At 36.2% G+C, this 23,619-nt stretch overlaps 5 protein-coding genes across 16 annotated transcripts; 3 read left to right on the forward strand and 2 right to left on the reverse strand.

Moving 5' to 3' along the window:
- Positions 1-138: 138 nt before the first annotated feature.
- Ak6 (adenylate kinase isoenzyme 6) lies at positions 139-1,405 on the forward strand. The gene is made up of 3 exons (XM_089075954.1): positions 139-353; positions 479-630; positions 767-1,405. The coding sequence occupies exons 1-3, from the start codon at positions 311-313 to the stop codon at positions 1,106-1,108; spliced, it is 537 nt and encodes a 178-aa protein (XP_088932080.1). The 5' UTR covers positions 139-310; the 3' UTR covers positions 1,109-1,405.
- Positions 1,105-3,207, reverse strand: Hsc20 (iron-sulfur cluster co-chaperone protein HscB-like protein, mitochondrial). Of its 10 annotated transcripts, none has more exons than XM_089075949.1 (5): positions 2,724-2,862; positions 2,292-2,374; positions 1,996-2,096; positions 1,602-1,858; positions 1,105-1,516 (listed from the first exon to the last, which is right to left on the reverse strand). In XM_089075949.1, the coding sequence occupies exons 2-5, from the start codon at positions 2,350-2,352 to the stop codon at positions 1,387-1,389; spliced, it is 549 nt and encodes a 182-aa protein (XP_088932075.1). In that variant the 5' UTR covers positions 2,353-2,374; positions 2,724-2,862; the 3' UTR covers positions 1,105-1,386. The 10 variants fall into 10 exon arrangements, with proteins under 10 accessions (XP_088932075.1, XP_088932076.1, XP_011641470.2 ...); XM_089075950.1 differs by having other exon boundaries at positions 2,698-2,838; XM_011643168.3 differs by having other exon boundaries at positions 2,187-2,374; positions 2,698-2,838.
- A 385-nt stretch (positions 3,208-3,592) lies between these two features.
- hook (hook microtubule tethering protein) lies at positions 3,593-7,170 on the forward strand. The gene has a single exon (XM_011643162.3). It carries the CDS (start codon positions 3,593-3,595, stop codon positions 5,681-5,683), a length of 2,091 nt encoding a protein of 696 aa, XP_011641464.2. The 3' UTR covers positions 5,684-7,170.
- On the reverse strand, positions 6,837-9,943 carry Dhdds (Dehydrodolichyl diphosphate synthase subunit). 2 transcript variants are annotated; one of them, XM_011643170.3, is made up of 5 exons: positions 9,094-9,943; positions 8,852-9,013; positions 8,632-8,780; positions 8,326-8,510; positions 6,837-8,228 (listed from the first exon to the last, which is right to left on the reverse strand). In XM_011643170.3, the coding sequence occupies exons 1-5, from the start codon at positions 9,252-9,254 to the stop codon at positions 8,001-8,003; spliced, it is 885 nt and encodes a 294-aa protein (XP_011641472.1). In that variant the 5' UTR covers positions 9,255-9,943; the 3' UTR covers positions 6,837-8,000. The 2 variants fall into 2 exon arrangements, with proteins under 2 accessions (XP_011641472.1, XP_088932069.1); XM_089075943.1 differs by having other exon boundaries at positions 7,988-8,228; positions 8,330-8,510; positions 9,094-9,939.
- Positions 9,944-12,010: 2,067 nt separating this feature from the next.
- BRWD3 (bromodomain and WD repeat-containing protein) lies at positions 12,011-22,878 on the forward strand. Of its 2 annotated transcripts, none has more exons than XM_089075934.1 (22): positions 12,011-12,219; positions 12,341-12,399; positions 12,489-12,518; positions 12,778-12,837; positions 13,645-13,795; positions 13,893-13,991; positions 14,102-14,439; positions 14,515-14,669; positions 15,060-15,377; positions 15,531-15,948; positions 16,046-16,271; positions 16,499-16,832; positions 17,043-17,229; positions 17,368-17,613; positions 17,673-17,894; positions 18,032-18,410; positions 18,572-18,971; positions 19,073-19,291; positions 19,374-19,554; positions 19,627-19,807; positions 19,875-19,988; positions 20,324-22,878. In XM_089075934.1, exons 1-22 carry the CDS (start codon positions 12,177-12,179, stop codon positions 21,376-21,378), a joined length of 5,415 nt encoding a protein of 1,804 aa, XP_088932060.1. In that variant the 5' UTR covers positions 12,011-12,176; the 3' UTR covers positions 21,379-22,878. The 2 variants fall into 2 exon arrangements, with proteins under 2 accessions (XP_088932060.1, XP_088932061.1); XM_089075935.1 differs by having other exon boundaries at positions 19,875-19,946.
- Positions 22,879-23,619: the final 741 nt, after the last annotated feature.

Raw genomic sequence — 23,619 nt, forward strand, 5'->3', positions numbered from 1 at the left:
CATATTTTCTAACCACTCAGAACAATAATCTCTATATTATAATATAACATATAATAAATAATAAAATAAATATATATAATAGCATATATATATGATTGCATAGCTATTTGATTTTCTTCTGAAATCAATTAGCGCGTGCCAGTAATCGAGAATCCAACTAGATAAATTGTAATCATGCCTTAAGAAATCACGCTGAATATAAATCATCCTATTGTTTTCCTCCGACTTCACGGCGTAGCTCAGCTGTTGAAATCAGAAACACACGTGGTCGGGATTGAACGCTATTTAACTAGTGTCGCATTTCTGCAAAATGTTGAACACACACAGAAGCGCACCTAATATTCTAATAACAGGTATCCAACGATATATATATATATATATATATATATATATATATATATATATATACACACACACTATTGCAATTATTAATATAAATTCCTGATATTATCTTGAGAATTGTTGATGCTTGATGCAGGTACACCTGGCGTGGGCAAGAGTTTGATGTCACGTATGTTATCGGAGAAAACCGGCCTAGAATGGCTCGATGTCAGTAAACTAGCCATCGAAAATGAATGCCTAGATGCGTACGACGAGGTATATCAATGCAGCGTGTTGGACGAGGATAAGGTAATTTCTCTTGTCATCTTGCATGCATTTTATTGTACTGTAAAATTTATGAAACAAAATTCTAGGATATTATTTACTACAAATTATATATTTTAATATCACATGTTAAATCTTTGTGCGATATCTTTTTTTCTAGTTACTAGACAGTATGGAGGGTCCTATGAGTGAAGGAGGAAAAATCGTTGACTACCATAGTGTCGAGTTCTTCCCTGAAAGGTGGTTCGACATCGTATTTGTACTTAGAACAGACAACACTATTCTATATGATCGTCTAAAGGAAAGAGGCTATTGCGGGAAGAAATTGGAGGACAATATAGACTGCGAAATTTTTCAAACTATTCTTGAAGAAGCGAGAGCTTCCTACAGGGAAGAAATAGTACACGAATTAACAAGCAATACATTAGATCAGTTGACCGATAATGTAAATAGAATATGTCAGTGGTTGGAACAGTGGAAAATAGATAATCAACAAACTTGAGGAGATACTTATTTCTTATCAGGCTAATTTTCATTCTTTTTATATTTACATTATCTAAATCAAGCTAATATAACTTTTATTATAAATAAACAAGTTTATCGATGCGATACAACATGACTGTACATATATACAAATTCCAAGATTCATTGATCAATATTCTGTACATACAGAAGAACACAATATAACAAACATATTTTTTTATCTTATGTGCGAACAAAGATATTGAAATTTTTCATGTAAAAAGGAATTATTTGTTTACTATAAATGCTACAATATATTTATTCTATTATACCTAAATCATGCTTTAATTTCTTTAATCTATTATCTACAGTATCATAATATTTCATTTTTATTAAAATCTTTGTTGCAGTTTCAATATCTTCTTTATTGAACGCATCTGCAACTTGTCTGAAAAAAATTGAGAAAAGCATTAGATTGATATGAGAACATTAGAAATCAATTCCAATTTACAATTATAAAAAATGAAGATTACTTGGATAGTTTATCGAGCAATTCTTTAGATTCTTTGGCGAATTTCAAGATCTTGTCTTTGTCTTCTATCGCATTTTCTATCTCTTCATTACGTTCCATAATCTCCATGAGAAATTCTGGATTCAAGTTGGTAGTGCCTTCTGGTATCGATATACCTTTTAATTGCAACATATATAATCCTCTTTTTAATGGATGTGCCAATGTACTATAAGCTTTATTTATTAGAGATGATAACTTCTCTGAGATTTGCCTTTCTTTCTATTGAGAGAATTAATTAAAATAAATTTAATTTACAAATAGAAAAGTTTTAATTATCATAAATTAAAAAGCTTTCGAGAAAAGATTGTTCGAAGATTGTTCGAAGAATAATTCTCTCTAGATCAACCAATACCTGCCTCAGATTTATTACCAAATTTGTCAGGATGCAATATCTTCTGCAATTCTCTATATCTTCTATGAATTTCTTCATTTGCCACATTGTAATTTCTTTTGATCCCTATGATATCAAAATAGTTTAAATTTTGCGGTAGTTCCTGCAATACTTTGCATCTTGAGCAGAATAACTCAGACTTATATATATAATCACAATTCCAACACTTGGGTGGACTATCACTGCAGAATCGTAAGGCTCCCAAAGCAATGGTAGGATGAACTGTAGGTCTCGATGATACGTGACACGAATATAACTTACATTGCTGCTTAATTGAACTCACTGCCACTACAGATTTTCTAATAGTTCTCGCCAGAAACATTTTTCCAAAGTAATCTTATAATCTAGTTAGAAAAAAAAAACAAATAATTTTTCAGATATTCATAAAAATTTAATCTAATATTATATATATACCAAGCTCAAAAAACAAATTATAGTCTTATCACTTATTGAACAATATAAAGTTATAAAACGATAAAGTTATCAATCAAGTTGTAATAAAAAGTTGTACATACGTTCCAGCTTCAAAATTAAAATTGAACATGAAATGAAACTAATTGATTTAAAAATTCATATAATAGAATATTTATCAATTCTTAAGCAGATTACAACTTCACTTCTTTCCTTTTTTTTACATTATTTATATCTAATCTTATCCTAGACTCACATAACTTAAGATTATCCTATCCTAACCTATCTGCTTCTCCTAAACACACTTTACTGTCTCAGACTGATCTTTTTTTACTTTTATGAAACTCATGTAATATATATATATAAACATTATCATTCCGTTCCGTAAGTATTGTCAGACTGATCAATTTTGATTCGCGGTCAACCATCAAGGAATCAGCCGTGATAGCTCGAACTCTCAACCACCTCGAGTGATCTCCCACTTGCTACGTGAAGGAAGAAACGTCAAACGGATTCCATTTGGCTGGACAGTGCCACGCGATTTTTAGCAAGCGAGACGAGCGTGGCTCAAAAAATCCTTCGGTAGAAAGTAGGTAGTGCGCATAACACGTATAGGATCCGAACCTTGTTTTATCAATGTATTTTATGTGGCTTTTGTTCCCCAGGTGTGGAGGAACACGTGGCTGGACTGTTGGATCTGAAATTGCCGAACTCGGTGATGACGGTTGGCCGAGCTATGGGTCTTCTCGTCGGCTGACGAGCGCCATGAACAATACAATTGTCGCGCGCTACATGCACGAGCCGTTGTCCGAGGCGGCCTTCGAATTTCGCGACTTCCGCCTCGATAAGGTATCGCTATCGGACCGTATCGGCGCGCGATGACAGTGGCCGTTTCTCGTTTTCTTGGTTAGCCCGAGCGCGCTGAGAGAATAATCCTCCGCGCTAGTCGTCGAAACATCCTGACCCTGGTTTGGCTCGCCGCGTCGTCCCGATTCGACCTCCGACTCGCAGGATTATGAGTTCGACCGGGAATCGCGGTCACGAGAACGACGCGACTGAAGGAATTTAACTGTGAGAGTCTCGTTACGAGTCGACGAGGAGCATCCTCAGAGTTCTCCTGTCTAGGAAGAGAATAATAGGAAAAAAAGGAGATGGGGGACTACCGGCAACAGTTAGGCTACTTGATCAAGTGGTTGGGCACCTTTGACCTTCAGGCCCCACATAGTTCCGCAGAAGAGATAAGCGACGGGGTTGCCTTAGCAGAAGCCCTGGCTAAGATTGCACCCGAGTGGTTCACAGCGGCGTGGAAGGCGAAGATCAAGACCGATGTGAGCACCAACTGGCGTCTCCGGGTGAGCAACATGAAGAAAATTGTGGAGGCTGTGATGGAGTACTACGTGGAGTGTCTAAATCAGCAATTATCTGGCTATGCCAAGCCAGATGCGGGTAAGATTGGTGAGCATTGTGATATTGATGAGTTACGCCGTCTGCTGCAGCTGATTCTCGGCTGTGCCGTTAATTGCGACCAGAAGCAGCAGTATATCACCAGGATAATGGGCATGGAGGAGACGGTGCAGCGAGCAATAATGCAAAGTATCCAAGAATTGAACTTCGAATCTCTGGTGGATGTGGCGGACGGCGCTCGGACGGCGACGGAGCAGAGACTCTACGCCGAACTCCAGGCGGCGGTGGAGATGAACCACCAGTTAGCGCAGAGATGTCACGAGCTTGATCAGCAACTTTCTCTTTTGCAGGAAGAAAAGGCTGCATTAATCACGGAGAATAAGAAATTGCAGGAGCGGCTGGATGAGTTTGAGAATCCAGAGGAGTCCGGTTCTATTCTCAAGTACTCCGGTTTGCGGAAGCAAGTAGAGACATTGAAGGATGAGCTGTTCAAAATGGAAACATCCAGGGATGATTACCGATTAAAAGTAGAGCTATTGGAAAAGGAGGTGTTAGAACTGCAGTCAAGGCAGGAGGATTTACAAAAAGCCGCTGACGAAGCGAATCACCTGAAGGACGAAGTGGACGCCCTGAGGGAAACCGCTGACAAGGTAGCGAAGTATGAAATCACGATAGAATCATATAAGAAAAAGATGGAAGATTTTAGTGACCTCAAGAGACAGCATAAAATCCTAGAGGATAAGAACGTCGAGAATCTGCAAGCTAAACTGGACTATGAGGAAGAAGTGAAACGCACGACAATGTTGCGCAATCATCTGGAAGTGTGTAAGCAGCAACTGACTGAAGCTAATCATCGGCTGGACGAACAGAACAATAAAAATGATCGGTTGGAGTTTGAGAGTAAAAAAATGGAAGCGAAGTTAGGTGCCTTACAAAGGGAGAGAGACCGGCTGATCATCGAGAGGGATGCTCTGAAGGAAACGAACGAAGAGTTGAAATGTACGCAACTGCAAGCCGCTGAAAACATGGCAAAACCCAGCGCTGACAGCACCGGAGTTTCCGGGACGGAGATGATCCCGCTTGAGGTCAAGGAGAAGCTACTTTGTCTGCAGCTGGAGAACAAGATGCTGAAGATGAAGCTGACGGGCAATGAGGACAAGTTACCAAGCGTGCAGGCGTTGCTTGAGGATTCCGAGGAACGTTTGAATACACTGCGGGGACAGAATCGCAAGGCGAATCAGAGGATAATGGAGTTAGAAACGAAATTGGAAGAGGCTATGGGCACTCAGATCAGCGGTGACAACAAGAGCGACAATGTAGGCCTGAATCAGAAGATGTCGCAGCTGCAAGATGATTTGCGAAAAGCGCAAACTGATAAGGAACGGCTAACGCTGCAGCTTGAGGAACGCGAGAGCGCTTTACAGACGCAAAAGCAGAAAGCCTTCGCTCTTCAGGAGAAACTCACACGAAAAGAGTACGAAAACGCCGCTCTCGAGGAACGCTACAAGAAGTACATTGAGAAGGCCAAGAGTGTCATAAAGAGCCTCGACCCAAAGCAGAGCAATTCATCGCCGAGTGAGGTTGTCGTGTTGCGCAACCAATTAGTAGAGCAACGCAAGATGATCGAAGATATGGAGCGTTCCATGAAGGAGTCCAGACTATTGCGAGAGATGGAAGAAAAATTGATGGTGACCGCCTTTCATAGACTGGGTCTGAATTGCCACAGAGAAGTGATGGACCAGCGGCTCGCGGCGCTTAGTTCGGGACAGGGTCAGTCTTTTCTAGCCAGACAGAGACAACCCTCGGCGCGACGTTATCCGCCTTACAACTCGAAATAAGGACACGTGCAAAAGCAGTTGATTTGACGATTAAGTATTATTACAGGATAAAATGGTAAATGATCATTTGAGATATCATTAACAGTGTGATAGATGTGATATTGTATATTACGTATATAAATTTAGGGATTTAGCAATAAATTTATTTAATAACTATTAATTGAACATTTAAATTTAATAACTCATAGCATCATATTAATATCATGTTTATCTCACTGTTACGATTGTTTCAATTGATTGTATTTCATCGATGTAGATACAATTGGAGATAATTCAGAACAAAAGTTAAATATCTTTTTTCTTTTTAACCTTGATTTTTTTTATGTAGTTTTATTTAATTAATAATATCGAAACTGTTAATGAGCAAGAACTCGATTGTAAAACCTTTTTTATATGTATCTTTAGCCAATCTTTTTGCCAGTCTTCCTGCGGTATCATTCAGAGAATCATCAAACAGAAGATAGTTTTAACATTCAACTCTAATCCTATTTTCATACATATACGGTAATTTTCTAGCTCTTAGAGATGTGCCAACACACATGTTCCTATATCATTAATGTAAAAAAAGTAATCGCACGAATATCTCCAATAGTTAGAAAAACGAATTAAATTCTTGTACATTTTGAAATTGTATCTATATCGTAAATATTTACCATATTTACCCTATTTTAATCAGGCTCAATAAAAGAAGTATATGTTGAGTAAATTGTAAATAAGATTATACAGGTATTGGAATACATATTTTGCTTTGCGACAGGATAGATATTATGCAAAATGTTGAATATGAACAAATTTTATCTCATATAATGACATTTTTAAATCATTGACAAAGAACAAGTATCGAAAATATTGTGTAGATGGACATGCAAAGTCCCAACATTTAAAAAATAATGTTCCAAAAAGTTAATTTCAGAAGTGTGACAATTATCAAAAAATTGTGTGTGTGTGTGTGTGTGTGTGTGTGCGCGCGCGCGTGTGTGTGTGTGTGTGTGTGTGTGTGTAAAATATATCCCCAAACATATAACAATTGGTTACATTGGAACTATCTTAGTTTTAAATTTTCGCGTAATTATTACTTTCTAAGATTTTGCATGCCCATCATTGTATATATCTATGTTGACGTTTATTTTGATAGAATGATTGACACTAAATGTACATTCGTAAACATTATTATTTGCTTTGTGCAACAATATATGAAACAAATTTTTGTAAATAATATATAAGCCGCTCTATAGACATTTCTTGGATTTGAACATCGTACACATAAAATTATATAAATATTTTGCAACGCAGAAAAGAACTTATATATATTTATACCTTTATAGCCGCGTTAATATTATAACTAACATTATTTATTTGATACATAACTTGTTATTCTTATTATATATTTGTTTTATAATTCTCCAATGCACATGGCAATGAAGAATAATTGGAAAACTAATGTATGGAATGTACATACAAAGATAAATAAATGCTATAATATACGACACGCTTATGGAAGCAACTGTCGTTATTATCTACATATAGCTATGATTAGTTATAACATTTCAGAAAATAAATATTCTAATACAATAGAATACTTGTAATATTGGAAATCAACATAATTCAATATAATTAATTATTAAAATTTCTCTTATTGGCAAGATTGATTGTTCGATAATTACTTAATTATATACATATCTTATACATATTTTATAAGCTGTTCTAATTTTCTAATTTCTTCATAAGAAGAAATTTATTTTATATGTCATGTTTATATGAGAGAAATAGGAAAAAAGTTATGTAAATAAAGATTTTAATTGTTTTAGTTGTATAGTAGATCGTTCACATTTACATATTTTGAAGATTATTACATTTTACATATTTATCATATTTATCTTCTAAAATATCTCATGTAACTGGAAGTATTTATAGCTTCTCCCTGAGTTTATAATTCTATAAAAATGTCAAAATAGAGCAAATATTTGTATAAACTTTTGATAGTTTTCACATATATAATTTGTCTTTGTTAAATCGTCTGACTAGTTTTTGCATATAAACTTATATATATATCCATAAATTTATTATTGACATAAATTTTGTTGATATACAAGATTTAGTTGATATTATACAATATTGATTGACAATATTGATATTATAATTTAATTAATAAATTTATAAAATAGATCAAAATTATCTGAGATAGAAATGATAAACAATAATAATGAAAAATTGATTTGAAGCAAAATCCAAACAACAGATTTTCAGTATATTTCACTGATACTTATTGTAATATTATTATTTAACTTTAAACTATCACATTCGTTTGTTTTTGGGATTATGCCGTTAGCAGATACATGTTTTCAATTTCAATTTGACGTTTTTGATACAACTTATTAACATACATGGATACTCTATTATGTTCAATTTGTTTGGAATTTTGCATTTTCGCAACTCTTTGTAAGTCAGGATAACATCTTTGATAATAAAATATTGCACTAATAAAATCCAATAGATTAAATTCAGGCCATAAGGCATTGCTAAAGTAAATACAAGTGTTGGAAATCTAAAAGAAATTAGATAGAATAGTTTTAGATGTAGTTCTGCTTTGATAATGTAAGCAAAAAATTTATCCAAATCATAAAAATAAAATATTTTCTTACTTGCCACATAAGGAAATCGCTAAGTCGAACTTCTCCGGAAGTACGAATCAATAAATCTGGATTTGGAGACTTGTAAGTGTATAAACAGTCGGAAATCAGCTTTTCATTAATATCTTCTGGTAAGATATCAGTACATTTTACACCCATTGCTATATCTTTAATTGCATGAGTAATTTCATCCTTTGCTGTAAACATATAAAGATTAAGATATTTAAATAATTATATGTGTATATATATATATATATATATATATATATATCTTGAAAAGTTTTTACTCATAGCAAGTGTAAATATGATCATACTTACATGTATAAGCAAAAGCAACATTTAAAAATGCTTTGTTATTGTCCTTAGTAATAATCATAGCTTCTGCAATTAATTTGCAAATGTCTTCTGGAAGCATAGACAAATTGCCAATTACACGAATACATACTCCATGTTCCATCAGCTTCTCCCTGCAAATTTGTGACAACATGATTTATAATCACGTTATGATATAATATTTGATTTAAAATCTCATGCATACTTCTCATCCAAAAGACGCTTGAACTTTTCCCTGGCAAGTTGTAAAAGTGTATTGACTTCTTCTTTACTGCGTTTAAAGTTCTCTATGCTAAAAGCATAAACTGTCACCTCTGGAATACCAAGATCCATGCACCAACTCAATGTCTCAGCTAGTTTATCGAATCTGTCATAAGTAAAACATAAGATCAAAACATACAGATGAATACAATAGTATATTCACAAATTCTTTTAGAAAATACATACCCTCTTATATGTCCCTCTGCCTTTGCCACGTTTTGTTTATTTGCATAACGTCTGTTGCCATCCATGATGAATGCCACATGTTTTGGCAACTGGCCGGTCTTAATAATCTTTAAGGCCAATGTTTGGAACCAGTTTAAAGTCCGTTCTCTTATCCAAGACATTGTACTTCAAATACTATTCATGCAAAGACGCGAGTAAACGTATAATCTATTCTCGACTGTCTTCCTCGCCAAACGCTTCTGCCAGACTTGCCGATCAGTACTCGTCGACGAACACAATATGAAGCGTTCATTAACTATAATGACGCTAATCAGCTACCAGTCATCGTCTAATCTTCACGCAGTTATTAAAAAACCTATTTGTGACGCAACTTCCTCGTTATTTTCACGATCATCTTAATTATCGACCTTATCTATGCTCCACGCTATATTCAAATTAGGTTATTCTTGAACAAAGTATTCTCAATATCGCCTAACGAAATGCTAAACTCATACCAACTCATTTGTTATCTCTCTTTTTCTTTTTTTCTCTTATCTAGCATGGATCCAAGCGACGTCAAAAAATCAATATCAAGTATCAACGATCGTCAACAGTGACCGGTGTCATCCTCATCCTCCAACATCTGATAACGTTGTTTCAATGAACGTACACGCGAAAGTGCGCGTGGTTTCTCACATCGTACGTTCGTTAGTCATAACCGCCATATTGACCTGCGCTCCTCTCGGACTCGTGTGAAGTGTGAAGTAAGCTGCAAGCGCATGTCGTGAAAATACAGAGTGCGTTTCTTTATTCATTCCGAGTGCTCATGCTATGACGTAATAAAGTATACTACAGCTATCGTTCCGTTTTAATTTCGTGCGCTTTCCAACTGCTTCAAGATTATAAAACGGAACGCAGTTGCAGTATGTTTTCAAGCTCCAACTGAAAATGGCTGGCATATGTAATATTAAAAAAAAATATAATTTTATTATATATATTAAATATAATATATATATATATATATATATATATATATATATATATATATATATATATACATATATAAATAATTAATAATAATAAATAATTTCATAATATTATATAATATCATAATAATTTCATTATATTATAAATCAAGCTTATTTCAGTCTTCATGGAAGCAGTCTGTGTGCTTTAACTGCTTTATCTCGCTGGTTACAATAACCGCAACAGGAAGTACGTCAAAATCAATGACGTCATAGAATTTAAGGCAGTACTTTCGGAATGCACTACTCTCTATTTCGAAACGCTATTCGTAGTACTGACAGTACTCGGAGTGAATAAAGGAACGCACCCATAACAAATTCAAACCTACATATATGTATATACATGATATATATACACATATATATATATATATATATAATACATACAAATATAACGACAAATATAATTTTGATACATAGAAAGAAATTTCAGTATATTTAGAAATAGATATAACTCGAATCAGTTTCAACGCAACAAGTAATAAAAAATATTTAATATAATTATTTTTTAATTATGTTGTCCCTTTGCTTGTAACATTAATTCGCTTTAAAATTTTACACGTGGCACACATCACATGTGGTGTCAAAATTTTTTCTATAACGATTTTAAATAAATTTCTTTAAATATTGATATTTATGATTTTTGATATAATATATCTGAATATTTCAAATACAACAATTCTGAATATTTTGAGCATACGCACAAGATGCTGCGTACAGCATATCAAGATTTTAAAACAAGCCTCAAGCCAATAATAAAAGCAAAAGATGATATAACTGAAAAATAATTTTGCATCAAATACTTGTTACTACTTGATAAATAAAGCGCTAAAACTGAATTTAAGTTATATTTACTCATTCTAAATATACTGAAATTTCTTTGAGTTTTATCAGAATATATTTGTCACCCTGTATATGCATGCGTAATGCGCATATACGTGATGCATATCGCGACACACTTCTGACCGTTTTCGCGATTGCGCCATATGCGTGCTTTCTTCATTTCGCTCTTTTTCCCCAATTTTTTTTATTTATCAACGCACACCGAAACAATAAACGAAAAAGTTGTGTCGATAAATATTCTGCGCAAACTTAACCTGTCTCGATTATTGTAAATGAACATGATCGCGTATGACGCAGAAAATTACGATGATCCTATTCCGATCGATGTACGCGTTGTATTCTCCTGATGTAGGTCGACGTGATCTTTCTTAATTTGCGTTGCAGATATCGATCGGTTTACATCTGAATAATTGTGCGGCTCGAAAAATGTATGACAATACGAGCGATATGAGTGATAATAGTTTTTCTTTAGGTGAAATTTTAATACATAATTTTCTGCTTATTCTCGCGGCTCTCATCGATCATAGAACGGACAAGAAATCATATATTTGTTTTTCTTAAAACAACTTTGATTCGCTTTTACAACGTGAATACTATATACGGGAAACATCACGAGAGAATCGTATAACATTCGTATTATTTATTTGTGTTTATTTTTCCACGATCTTCCGTCTATAGAACAAATTGTGCAAAACGTACATGCAATTTTGTCTTAAATGAATCCGTAAATCGAGGCTTGACCGCGAGATGATTTCAAGCGTGCCGCGCTCAATGGCGGATTCATCGCTTCGCCGATAGGCTCCCCGATAGGATGATGTAATCAAAATGCGATCGCCATGTTTCTCCGTGATGATTCGAACGAAGCGTAAAATTTTTCGTGCGGCTTCGCAGAGTTTGTCAAAAAAATACGGCGATCGTTTATCGAATTGCACGCCAGAGATTTTTATAAATTTTTGGATGACAGGTTGAAAAAAATTTCCGGGCAACGACGTGTCTCGAAAGTTCTGTCCTGGGGCTCCGCGAGGTACTGTTACGCGCTTGGTCAAACTATGGCGCGGCGTTCCGCCATTGGGGAACTACTTCGCATTGAGTAGGCGAACTTGTGAGTGTGCGCATCGCGGTCTGGGGCTAAGCAGAAAAATGAACTCCGCGGTGGTTTATCAGGCGCTATGAGCCATAATACCGATGTTTCGTCGTTATTTGTGAGTGAATAGGAAATCGATCGGATCGGCCGGGATGGAGGGCAGCGCGTCCAGGAATGTTTCCGGGATTGCACCAGGTAATCCGCAGCCGTCGAACGGCCAAATCTGGAGCGGCACGGCCGTGCGTGTTGCCGTACCGTCGCGTCGTGCGTGTCCACCGACCCTAAAGCACCCCACGCTTCTCCTTTCTGTTTTCAGAGCTGTACTTCCTGATCAGCAAGTTTCTCGACGCGGGCATCTGCCCGGAAGCTGCGGCGGTAAGTTCGCGATATCCTGGGCCTCGGTCCGAGCGCCCGTACGAGTCGTATGAGCGCGTCACGCGAGCATTTATCGCGCTTTGTTTCAGGTACTGAAGCGGGAATTGGAGCGTGCCGAGGTAAGCCGTACGGCGGGTCTGTACTGTATACAACGCGAGCCGCGACCACATGGCTCGCACGTGGTTTCTACTTGTCAAAACATTAGAATCTCAAGGTCGCTGACCTTGGCTTTCACGAGGTGGCCGATCGCGATGCAAGATCGGCACCTGTCGATCGTCGCCGATTGAGCCTGCCGATCGATCGGGATCGATTTTCCCCCCCTACCCCCCTCCTTTAATCAACTCCTATATAGATTTTAGATCATGGTTCTGTTCGCAGATATTGCCGCCGCGACTCGACTGGGAGGGCAACGTGCATAGTCAGACATTCGAGGAGTTGGTGAGTACCGACATGGCGATCGGCACGAGGCGGACGGAATCGTCCGGACTCGCCGCGTGACGCCGAACTCGAGCGTCCTGCGGGGAGACTTCGGGGGCCGTCCCGCCGTTGCGCCGCGTCGCAAGGTGGTTCGATGAAATAATGCGCCGAGTATCCCCCCGTCGATTCGCGGGGGGTGCTCTACCCCCCTTTTCTTCCCATCACTCTCCATCCTAGCGATGCCTCGCGTCATTCGGTCCCTCTCTATTGCACCTACGTAATAACTGTTCGGTCTCCACCGCCGCTGGCCGACAGCCAATCACGGCGCACTTCCGGCCATTTCGCGTGAGCTGATCAATGAATATAGACGCCTGCGGCTTATTTATAGAGAGCGATCTCGTGCGCGACGAGTGAGCTACGCCGATTGGTCGACGCATCGGTCTACGAACACCGATTGGTCAGTCGCGGGAACTACTTGATTGTTTAAATCTTTCGCGGGATAACGTCGACGAAATCCGACAATTCTGATCGACATTTCTTGCTGATAATTAAAAAAGTATTTTTATTTCTGTGCTTTATTGCTTTTTACATATGATTTGTTAATTTTTTAATTTTACGTTTTTGGCATGAGGAATTTAGAATAACATAAATACGACACTTAAAAAGATATGGAAAACATAGGCATTGAAACTGAATTCGTACAATTATTAATTAATTTTGGTATTTTCTTTTTGGATATGACAATGCTTTTTAATTGCTTGTCCAATTTCTAAATCTTCAACACATGTATTTTTAGCGATTTAATAAAAAATTCTGACGATCTTTTAGGAGAGAAAATATCCTCACATTGGGCCGAATCATTTGTTGGATATATGTGCAAGAATCGGACCAATATTGGAGAAAGACGTGCCACCATGCGTTCGTGGAGCAATATCGCTTCTGGGAGCTGGCAGACAATCTTTGCTGCGTACCCACGAAGGTATGAAAATACAAATGCTTAATATTGGGATTCTTTATACATGTTTATTATTGAGCAATAGATACATGTCGATTTTTATAAAATTCTGTTTCTTTAGATACTATACATCGTGCGCACAGCATTGTCTATTATTCTGGAAGATTCGGTGGAAAACCATTTCTGGAACTACCTGGTAGTTTATCAGTGCCTAACATAGGTAAGAGAAACAGTTATTTGTGCAAAATACATTTACCTTATACACTCGTGAGCGTTTCCTAATACTCTTGCTTTCTATGTAAAATGTCAATATATCTTTTTGCCCAATAGTACGTGTACTTCAGGGACGTGAGAATTCTGGCCCCGCAAGTCGGAGGCAGGTGATACCAACAAAATTCTACAGCAAAATGAAGTTATATCGGCATACATTAGGCCACTTATCTGCAGTATACTGTGTACTATTTGATCGCACTGGTAAATATATTATAACTGGTGCAGACGATTTACTTGTCAAAGTCTGGAGTTCCATCGATGGACGCTTGCTCGCCACTTTTCGAGGCGCATCCGCGGAAATCATGGACATCGCAGTGAATTTTGATAATACTCTATTAGCTGCGGGAAGTTTAGATCGAATAATACGAGTTTGGTGTTTCCAGTCGATGTCGCCTGTAAGTACATTAAAGAAAACAGTGCTTTACATACAATATTATCATGTATTACATTCTACGTATACTTTTCTCAAGGTGGCAGTTTTAACTGCACATACAGGCATGATTACGTCCATCAATTTTTGTCCAATAGTATGTAATGACGTCTATTATTTAGTCTCCACTAGTACTGATGGATCTGTAGCCTTTTGGTCTCATACAAAGAAACCGAACGAGAGAGCAATATTTCAGTAAGTTTAATTGAATTAATTTAAAAAAAAATACAGGGTGCGATTAGTTTCATAAATATTTTGAAATGTTTGACCAATCAGAATAACGAATTTTATCAACTGATCAATCAAAAAATGCTTCGAAACATTTATACCATCAGATTGATTATATCCAAACATACAATTTTTTATAATATTATCGTATGTTTTGTAATGATATTTTTAAACATACACGCGCGCGCGCGCACATGTATGTGTGTGTGTGTGTGTGTGTGTGTGTGTGTGTGTGTGTGTGTGTGTGTGTGTGTGTGTGTGTGTGTGTGTGTGTGTGTGTGTGTGTGTGTGTGTGTGTATATGAACATGTTGCCATGTAAACCAATCGTGTTCCAATTGTTTTCTAATTTAATACAGGCCAAAACCCACTCAATATCATGAGAAAATGCGGCCTGGCCAAGCGCAAATGATTTGTGCCTCCTTCAGTCCTGGAGGCGCATTTATGGCAGCTGGTTCAGCAGATCATAATGTAAGGGTATATGCGATGTTAGTGGACGAAGGACCACGTCGTGTCCTTGAGATCGAGGCGCATTCCGACACGGTTGATAGTATTCAATGGGCGCATAGTGGCTTAAAATTCATTTCTGGTTCTAAAGATGGTACTGCGAATGTATGGCATTTCGAGCAACAGCAATGGATGCATAAACAACTGCTCATGACGACAAAGCTCCCTGGGTATATTATTTATTTTCAATGGATCTCTCTCTCTCTCTTGATAAAGATCTCATTAGAAAATTTTGATATATTATATAATAATATTATAATAATTTGATATACAGTTACAGTGTGCTAAAAAATAATTTATCTTTTCTTTGTTTTTATTTATAGAGAACCAGAAACAGATGATGACACGAATAAAAAAGCGAAAGTAACCATGGTTTGTTGGGATGTGAGCGACGAATTTGTTATAACTGCAGTAAACGATTATACATTGAAGGTGTGGAATGCAAAGTCAGGCGAACTAGTAAAAGTTCTACGGGGACACAAAGACGAAGTTTTTGTATTAGAATCACATCCGATAGATCCTCGGATAATACTTAGTGCTGGTCATGACGGACAGCTTATCATTTGGGACGTATTGAATACGGAACCATTGGTGTGTTTTCAAAATTTTGTTGAAGGCCAGGGAAATTGTGCAGTCTTTGATGCAAAGTGGTCACCTGATGGTACAAGACTCGCTGCAACAGATTCTAATGGCCATCTTTTGATGTATGGATTTGGATGTTGTGTTAACAAACTGGAAAGTGTAAGCTTCTATTTATATATTTTATTTCATATCACATTTATCACATATGACATAGCATTTTCTTGTAAATTGTTTCAATTTCCTAAATTATTTTCAGATACCGAAAGAATTATTTTTCCACACAGATTATCGACCTTTAATAAGAGATGGAAATAATTATGTTCTCGATGAGCAAACACAAACAGCACCGCATTTAATGCCTCCACCATTTTTAGTTGATATAGATGGAAATCCATATCCACCGGCGTTACAAAGATTAGTACCAGGAAGAGAAAATTGTAGGGGCGAGCAGTTGGTACCAAATATTGCAGTTGGTGCAAGCGGTAGATATATAGATGATCTATAATTTACACAAATTGTAAATTTTAAAAAGTTCTAATTAAAAGAAATTTACATAAATAGTCATTAATAGTAAGAAAATTTTTTATTTTAAATTAATTTTATTTTAAATTGTGTTTTATTTTTTTAATGATATTTTATGTATGGGATATATGAGATTTTTGAATAGATATTTATTCTAATAAAAACGCTAAACATTTCTATTAAACAGGTATGCAAGAAGTTATAGAAGGTCTTCCAGAACAACAGCCGCCAAGATCGGACATTGATAGATTAATCGAGGCTCTTGCTCAAAGACAAAATATCAATGCAGATGGAGAAGCTATTGGTGTTGGTGAAGATAGAGAAAATAATGCCGCGGAACAATCAATTCGTCAAATAGCAAGTCCCCGTGGTAGCAGAGCTGGTTTGAGGAGAGAAGGAAATGTCGAAGGTGTCCGGCAAAGCAGCGGAAATTGGCAAAGGGATAACACTACACCATGGAATAAGCCTATGCTTGTACCTCCTATGAACCCGGCCGTAAAAGACACTCAGTTTAAAGTGATGTAAGTGTTACATATACAAAATTTTCTAATAATATTGTTACATAAATTACAACAATATCAGAAAAGCAACAAGAAATTATTTTAAATAAATGATCAACGCGTAATACGAATTAACGTTAGTAACACTAAATAGAACACTAATATTAATGCGAAAAACGAGTACATTGATTTTTGAATTTATTTATTATATTTTGTATGTTATCCATAAAGTCAAGCTATGGCTGAAATGGAATTAGACTGCTGGCGGCGGGAAATGCGACGACGACCACAACTTACCTCGAGCACTGCCATTGATCAAGGCAATATAGGAAACAGACTTGTAAACCGTAAGCGTAATAGAATTAGACACGGTTATAGAACTAGAGCGACGCGTGATGAAGAGGATGAGGAATATCAGGTATCTCGCAGAAATGATATTTAATACTGATAAAAATTGACTTGTGAACAATTCTATTACGTTGTGTCGTAACAATGAATAGAAGGCTCTATGAATTTATGCTGTTGGTCAGTATCATAATAGCTTATGTTTTTACAGAATCTTGATAATGCTGGCACATCAGGGAGTTCAACCAGTAGCAACGGTTCCATCGCTAATTCCATCGAGGAGGATCTTTGCTCAGATAGTAGTTCAGATTCTAGTTCTGAATATTCTGATTGGATCGCGGATCACGGAGTGAATTTAGAGCCACCCAAACGCAGTAAACGGAAACCCGTGAAAAAACGATCTATTACGCCTTCTAGTGAGACAGACAGAAGACGCAGCAAACGTCCTAAAAAAAAAGTATAATCAATAATTTTTTTTTTTTAATCGGACAGTCTATAATCTTTATTCAATTTTAGGGAATACAAATAGCTAATGGTATTCGTGAAGTTCCTGAAATTTATCGACCTTCAGAATGGCTTACCGAAGTAATACCAAGGAAAGCTCCTTATTATCCGCAGATGGGCGACGAAATAGTATATTTCAGACAAGGTCATAAATTCTATTTAGATGCAATTAGGAATAAAAAGATTTATGAGCTTAGTCCGCGGTGTGAGCCATGGACCAAGATGACTATTAGAGTATGTTTACTTTATTCTAGGGGTTAAAAGAGGTTTTTAATTATAAGGGATAGAAAATATCTATGCTGAATTTTTTAATGCATTGGAGATTATAGATTATATATAAATGTATACTAATTAGAGCTTATGTTTTCTAGGCACAAGAGTTTGTAAAAGTAGTGGGTATTAAATATGAAATACGACCGCCTCGTTTGTGTTGCTTGAAATTAGCATTGATGGATGAGAACGGTCGACTCACTCGACAGAATTTTACTATCAAATACCATGATATGGCCGATGTATTAGATTTCTTAGTATTGCGTCAAACCTTTGATATGGCATTAGCGCGAAGTTGGTCCGAAGGAGATAAGTTTCGTTGTATGATCGACGACGGTTGGTGGATGGGTCAGATTGTCGGAATGGAACCGTTAGATGAAGAATTTCCGGAATCATTCTTCATGTGCTTTCGTGTCAGATGGGATAATGGAGAATATGAACGAATGAGTCCTTGGGATCTCGAACCTGTTGACGAAGATAGTAAGCTTGTTATTTTGATTATTAAAATGTTATATTGTTATATTGATTGAAAGAGCAAATAGAATAACTAAGAGTCTAATATTTTTATATGATTAATATCGAAATTTGATCTCTTGAGTTTTTTTGATTGTATTACATGTGTTCGTTACTTGTTTCCATAGGAATTCCCACGGAAATCGGTGATGCTGTGCCCGTTTTACCGGAGGAGAGACAAGCGATATTGTATCAACCACATGCGGAGGAGTGGCCCATGGGTGATAGAGAAGCAACTTGTCGCCGAATTATACGAGGCTTAGATCAAGTGATGAGTCTTGCAATCGCGGAACCATTTGTGGTACCAGTAGATCTTAGTCTTTATCCAACTTATGCCTACATTGTGGAATATCCAATCGATTTGTCAACTATAAAAGCCCGTTTTGAGAATCACTTCTACAGAAGAATTACGTCGGCACAATTTGATGTTAGATATTTGGCAACGAACGCCGAGCAATTTAATGAACCGCACAGTCACATAGTGAAAAAAGCGAGAATTGTTACTGACTTATGTCTACGCATAATAAAGTAAGATATATATTTTTCACTTTTCAAGGTTACATTTGCCTTGATGGTATCGATTTTCGTCTCTTTATTTATGTTATTTAAATAACATGTTTCTTACGTAGGGAGACTACCGATGTAGATGTCCCAGCAGTATATCATCAATTGAATGATACATACCACTCTTCTGAATCAGAGATAGATGTAGAAAACAGACCCTCAACAAGTAAACAAAAATCCGCATCAAATAGAAATTTACGTTCGCAGGAGAATAGAGACTGGAAAATAGCTTGTCGCCAATTGTTGGAGAGCTTATGGCAATGCGAGGATTCAATACCGTTCAGGTAAGGCAAAAAAAAATTCAATTTTTCGAATTATTTTTTTGTTTTGATATGATCTGCTAAAAAGATATCGGTTGTTTTGCAGAGAACCGGTGGATAGATTAGAACATCCAGATTATCACCAAATAATAGACACTCCGATGGATTTGGGCACCGTCAAGGAAGACTTATTAGGCGGAAATTATGAGACACCAGCGGAATTTGCGAAAGACATGAGATTAATATTTTTAAATAGTAGGAATTATAATACCAACAAACGATCGAAAGTAGGTTGACATATTTGCTTTATTCATAACATCGTAACATTTTTTTTTTAATATTTTGTTTTATTCACGCAGATATATTCGATGACAATAAGATTATCGGCCATGTTTGAGGAACACATGCGTAGGATACTTTTTAATTGGAAATCAGCGCGTCAACATAACAACAACAAAAATACAAAAACAAAAGCAAAAAAAGGGAAGAAAGGAAAGAGAAAGTATCAAAAGAAAAAACACAATTTAAGTAATGGCACAGGTAAGCCCTTATTATTGCTTTGTACAAATATAATGCAATAAAATACATAAATGTGTTCCATGTACAGGACCTTCCAAATCAAAATCCGTTCCTAGTGATGATGACGAGGACGACAGCGAAGACGACGATGAGGAGTCTGGTAAAGAGCAGAAAAACAATGATTTTGACATATTTGCACCTGGTACGCGCGTGTACCTTTTTTTCCAAATTATCACTCTATTATGCATATATCACAGAAAGAATTTGTTAGATTTTGAGAATATATAATTTAAATAGAAAATTATGAGCATATTTTTAAAAATATTGAAGAATTTTTATTAATTTTCATATATTGCAATCACAAATCAATTGACTGATGAATGATTTCTATATATGTCTTATATGACCCATAATCTTCAAAATGAGTAGCCGAAAAATTGGGATTGTTACTAATATTAATTGTTAACTAATACATATTTAATCTTGATTGCTTGAACCAATTATAATTATTAATCAAAATTTTATTTTGTTTTTTAGGACCGTCTCGGATGACGAATGGTCATGCAAAGCGATCTAATTCTGGTCCGTCTCGACCATCACTGAAACTACGCATCTGTCGGTCAACTGTATCAAAGAAACCGAAAGATAGTGATAGTGACGCCAGTGATTCTGATGCAACAATGGATTCTGATAGTAGTGATAGTGCCCCTGTCCGACGAACTAGAGCGAGGACAGCGATACCCAGTGTTAGTGCCGATACTGATTCCGGGGATGATTATACACCTGGCGGTCGTAGCAAACAGGTTCGTAAGAATCGCGGCAGAAATATTAAAAATGGTAAACAATCGAAGTCCAAAGTGAAATTGAACATTATCGCGGATGACGATGACGACGACGACGATGATGATGATGACGACGATGATGACGACGATGACGATGATGATGAGTACGTTGCGGAGAGCAAGATAAACGAGGAAAATGAAGAGGATGAAGAAGAATGCCTTGCGCCGGATTCTACAGAGGAAGAGAGTGAAGATGAAAAGATTATCAAAAGGGATACTAGATCACGAAAGTTAGTGACTGAGAACGCGCAAAACCAAAGACATTCTGCTAATAACGGGAAGAACAATAACAGCGATAGTGAAAGCGAAGAAGACGATGACGATGAGGAAGAACAAAATGAGGAAGAGGATGAAGAAGATGAAGAAGAGAAGCAGCAGCAACAGTTACAACAGAGGAGAGCAGCAGTTAATACTAATAATCAAGACTCAGAAGATAGCGATTATTCGTACAAAGAATTCCAGTCGTTGCGCTCGAGTCGTCGGAAACAGCGCAATTTTGTCAAGTTGGAAGACACGAGGCAGCATAGGCGATCCTCGGCTCGGAAGCGTCCCTGTTACAACGAGGAGAGCGAAGACAGTAATGCACAAGACAGTGTAGCACCGATCAGAAATCGACGTAAAATCAAACGTCGCTCATACGCCGAAGATAGCGATGAAAGCATGCCGGAACGCGGCATCAGCATAAGTAGCCGCGGTCGCATACGTAAAATGACGCCACGTGCCCGCGCCTACCTTCTAGAATCGCCCTAGCGACATCTACGTTAGGTCAAAATTATGTGAAAAAAATCTTTGTAAGTATTTTAAAAACTGTGGTATCCTGCCACACATTGAAAACTCGGATCCGTTTCTTGTCTCGAAGGAACTCCCAAGGTGAATGGAGTTTTCAATCGATTGATATTTCGATCTCGACGTTTGTTTCGTCGTTGCATTATTTTCTATATGCGCGTATAATCGCAATACGAATCTCCGATATAGACGATATAGACGCTCCATAGTTTTCGGAGATAATGCGCGTAAATTGAAACGAGATTTGATTCTTTTTTCTGCGCTCAAGCGTAAGGCGTTTACTTGTATAAAAGATTGAGATTGTCGTAGAGTAAATCGTATTGAGCGCTTTTACAAAGTACTTCTATTTTTATGAAAAGTGGCTTGTTCTATATGAAAAGTATTCTTTTCTTTTTACATTTATCTATATTATCGATCCGAATGACACATTGGCTTAATGATACCAAACCAAATCAGTATGAACAGATACGTGATATTTTCGATATCTCATAGCTTCCTCCGTTTTCTTTGCCCCCTCAACCAAATTTATTATAATTGACAAATCTGTATAAAGTTCTTCACTAATTCTAAAGAAAATTATATAGAAAATTCTATATAATCGTGTTGTTGTACAGGTATAATGATTATATTGTTAACCGTCTTGAAAGTGTAAGAGACAAAAGCGTATTCTTCGTGAAAAAATATGAACCTACACTTCGTTATATGATTGCTTCCATCAAAGCTTTAGTTGACAAATGAAATTTTCATGCTAAAATAGAAAAGAAAGAAATCATGTTATTTTATAAAATAGTTTTCAATCTTATTAAAGCAGCAAAGGAAGGTTAAACAATACTTATGAAATTTATCAAGTTATTGTTTTAACAGTTCTTCGCATCATCATTGTAATAATTATTCGTTGAGAGTTTATGGGCTCATATTGAGACTCTTGTTTCTTCACCGCAGTCATCTTAAATCAGAAAATTTGCTCTCGATTTGTGTGTACAGAAAAATTAAGTAGATAGAAATTGTAATTGTCACGAGATCCATATTTCGCTGCAAGTATAGAATATGTAAGTTTAAAAAAATTCAAATGTGATCTCTAAATTTTTTATTCTTTCATAGTGTAATTCTCCATAAAACTGTGGTGAAAAATCAAGAGTCTATTTGTAAGTCTTAAAACATGTTTCATTATAAAAACATGAATCAGTATTTATTTTATCTATGAGAAATTTTTTCAAGACAAAGACTAAGTCGTAACGTAATTAAGTGTTAATTTTTACATTGCTCGAGAATAGGGTATGCAGTTAGATACAATGATTATCCTCTTAGATAGCGGATTTATAATTTTAAGTTATTTTAAGTTATATTAAACGACGTAATATGTACGATAGTGATAACGATTTGTTAACATAGCGAGAGAATTGATTTTATTTCCTTTGATGAATCTGTGAACACTATTTAGGAGTATAGAAGGAATCTTTATTATTTTCTTCTCTTCTTTTTTCTTCCTTCTTCTTCCTCCTTTTCTCTCTATGAGAATCCTGTCACGAGTACCATTCTCGGTTCTCACGGCTTTACTTAATTTACCACAGAATATGTAGAAAGATGATCCGCGTGCGTGTAAATACATCGTGTCCACTCGAGCATCATTCTTATTCTTTTTTTCTTAATATTGACGTTACATAGGATTATGTGTATGGTCTGTAGTTTGCGCGTAAAATAACGATTTTTTACATAGAATTTGTATATCTGTTACAGACTTAATAAGAAAATTGCGATTTTAGAATTTTTCACGAAGGCAGATAGAGACGTTTTCCAGGTTTATATGACGCGAATTTAACAAATGCATTACATATTTGTATAAATGATTATCGCAAGACAGTTGTGCCGCCAGCAGCTGACATCGTTTATCAGGATACATACACAAACATCAGAAGTCTTGACTGTCTCGAGCCATTGTGATATTAGTTTAAGAATATCAAATATATAATATGTAAATTATCAATAATTAGGATTATAATGGATATTTTTTTAATGACTTATATAAGAGAGTCATATCACATAGTAGATTCGATAATGCATCCAGTCTTGGATTAATATTGATTTAACCATGTTAAACTTGGGTCTCGCTCTATCATACAATAATCGATATACTTTACATGATAAATACCCAGGAATAATATAATTTCATGTGTGTGTGTGTGTATATATATATATATATATATA

Source organism: Pogonomyrmex barbatus, unplaced genomic scaffold (assembly GCF_055798465.1).
Source record: "Pogonomyrmex barbatus isolate J1 unplaced genomic scaffold, ASM5579846v1 scaffold2, whole genome shotgun sequence".
NCBI classification, from domain to species: Eukaryota; Metazoa; Arthropoda; class Insecta; order Hymenoptera; family Formicidae; genus Pogonomyrmex; species Pogonomyrmex barbatus.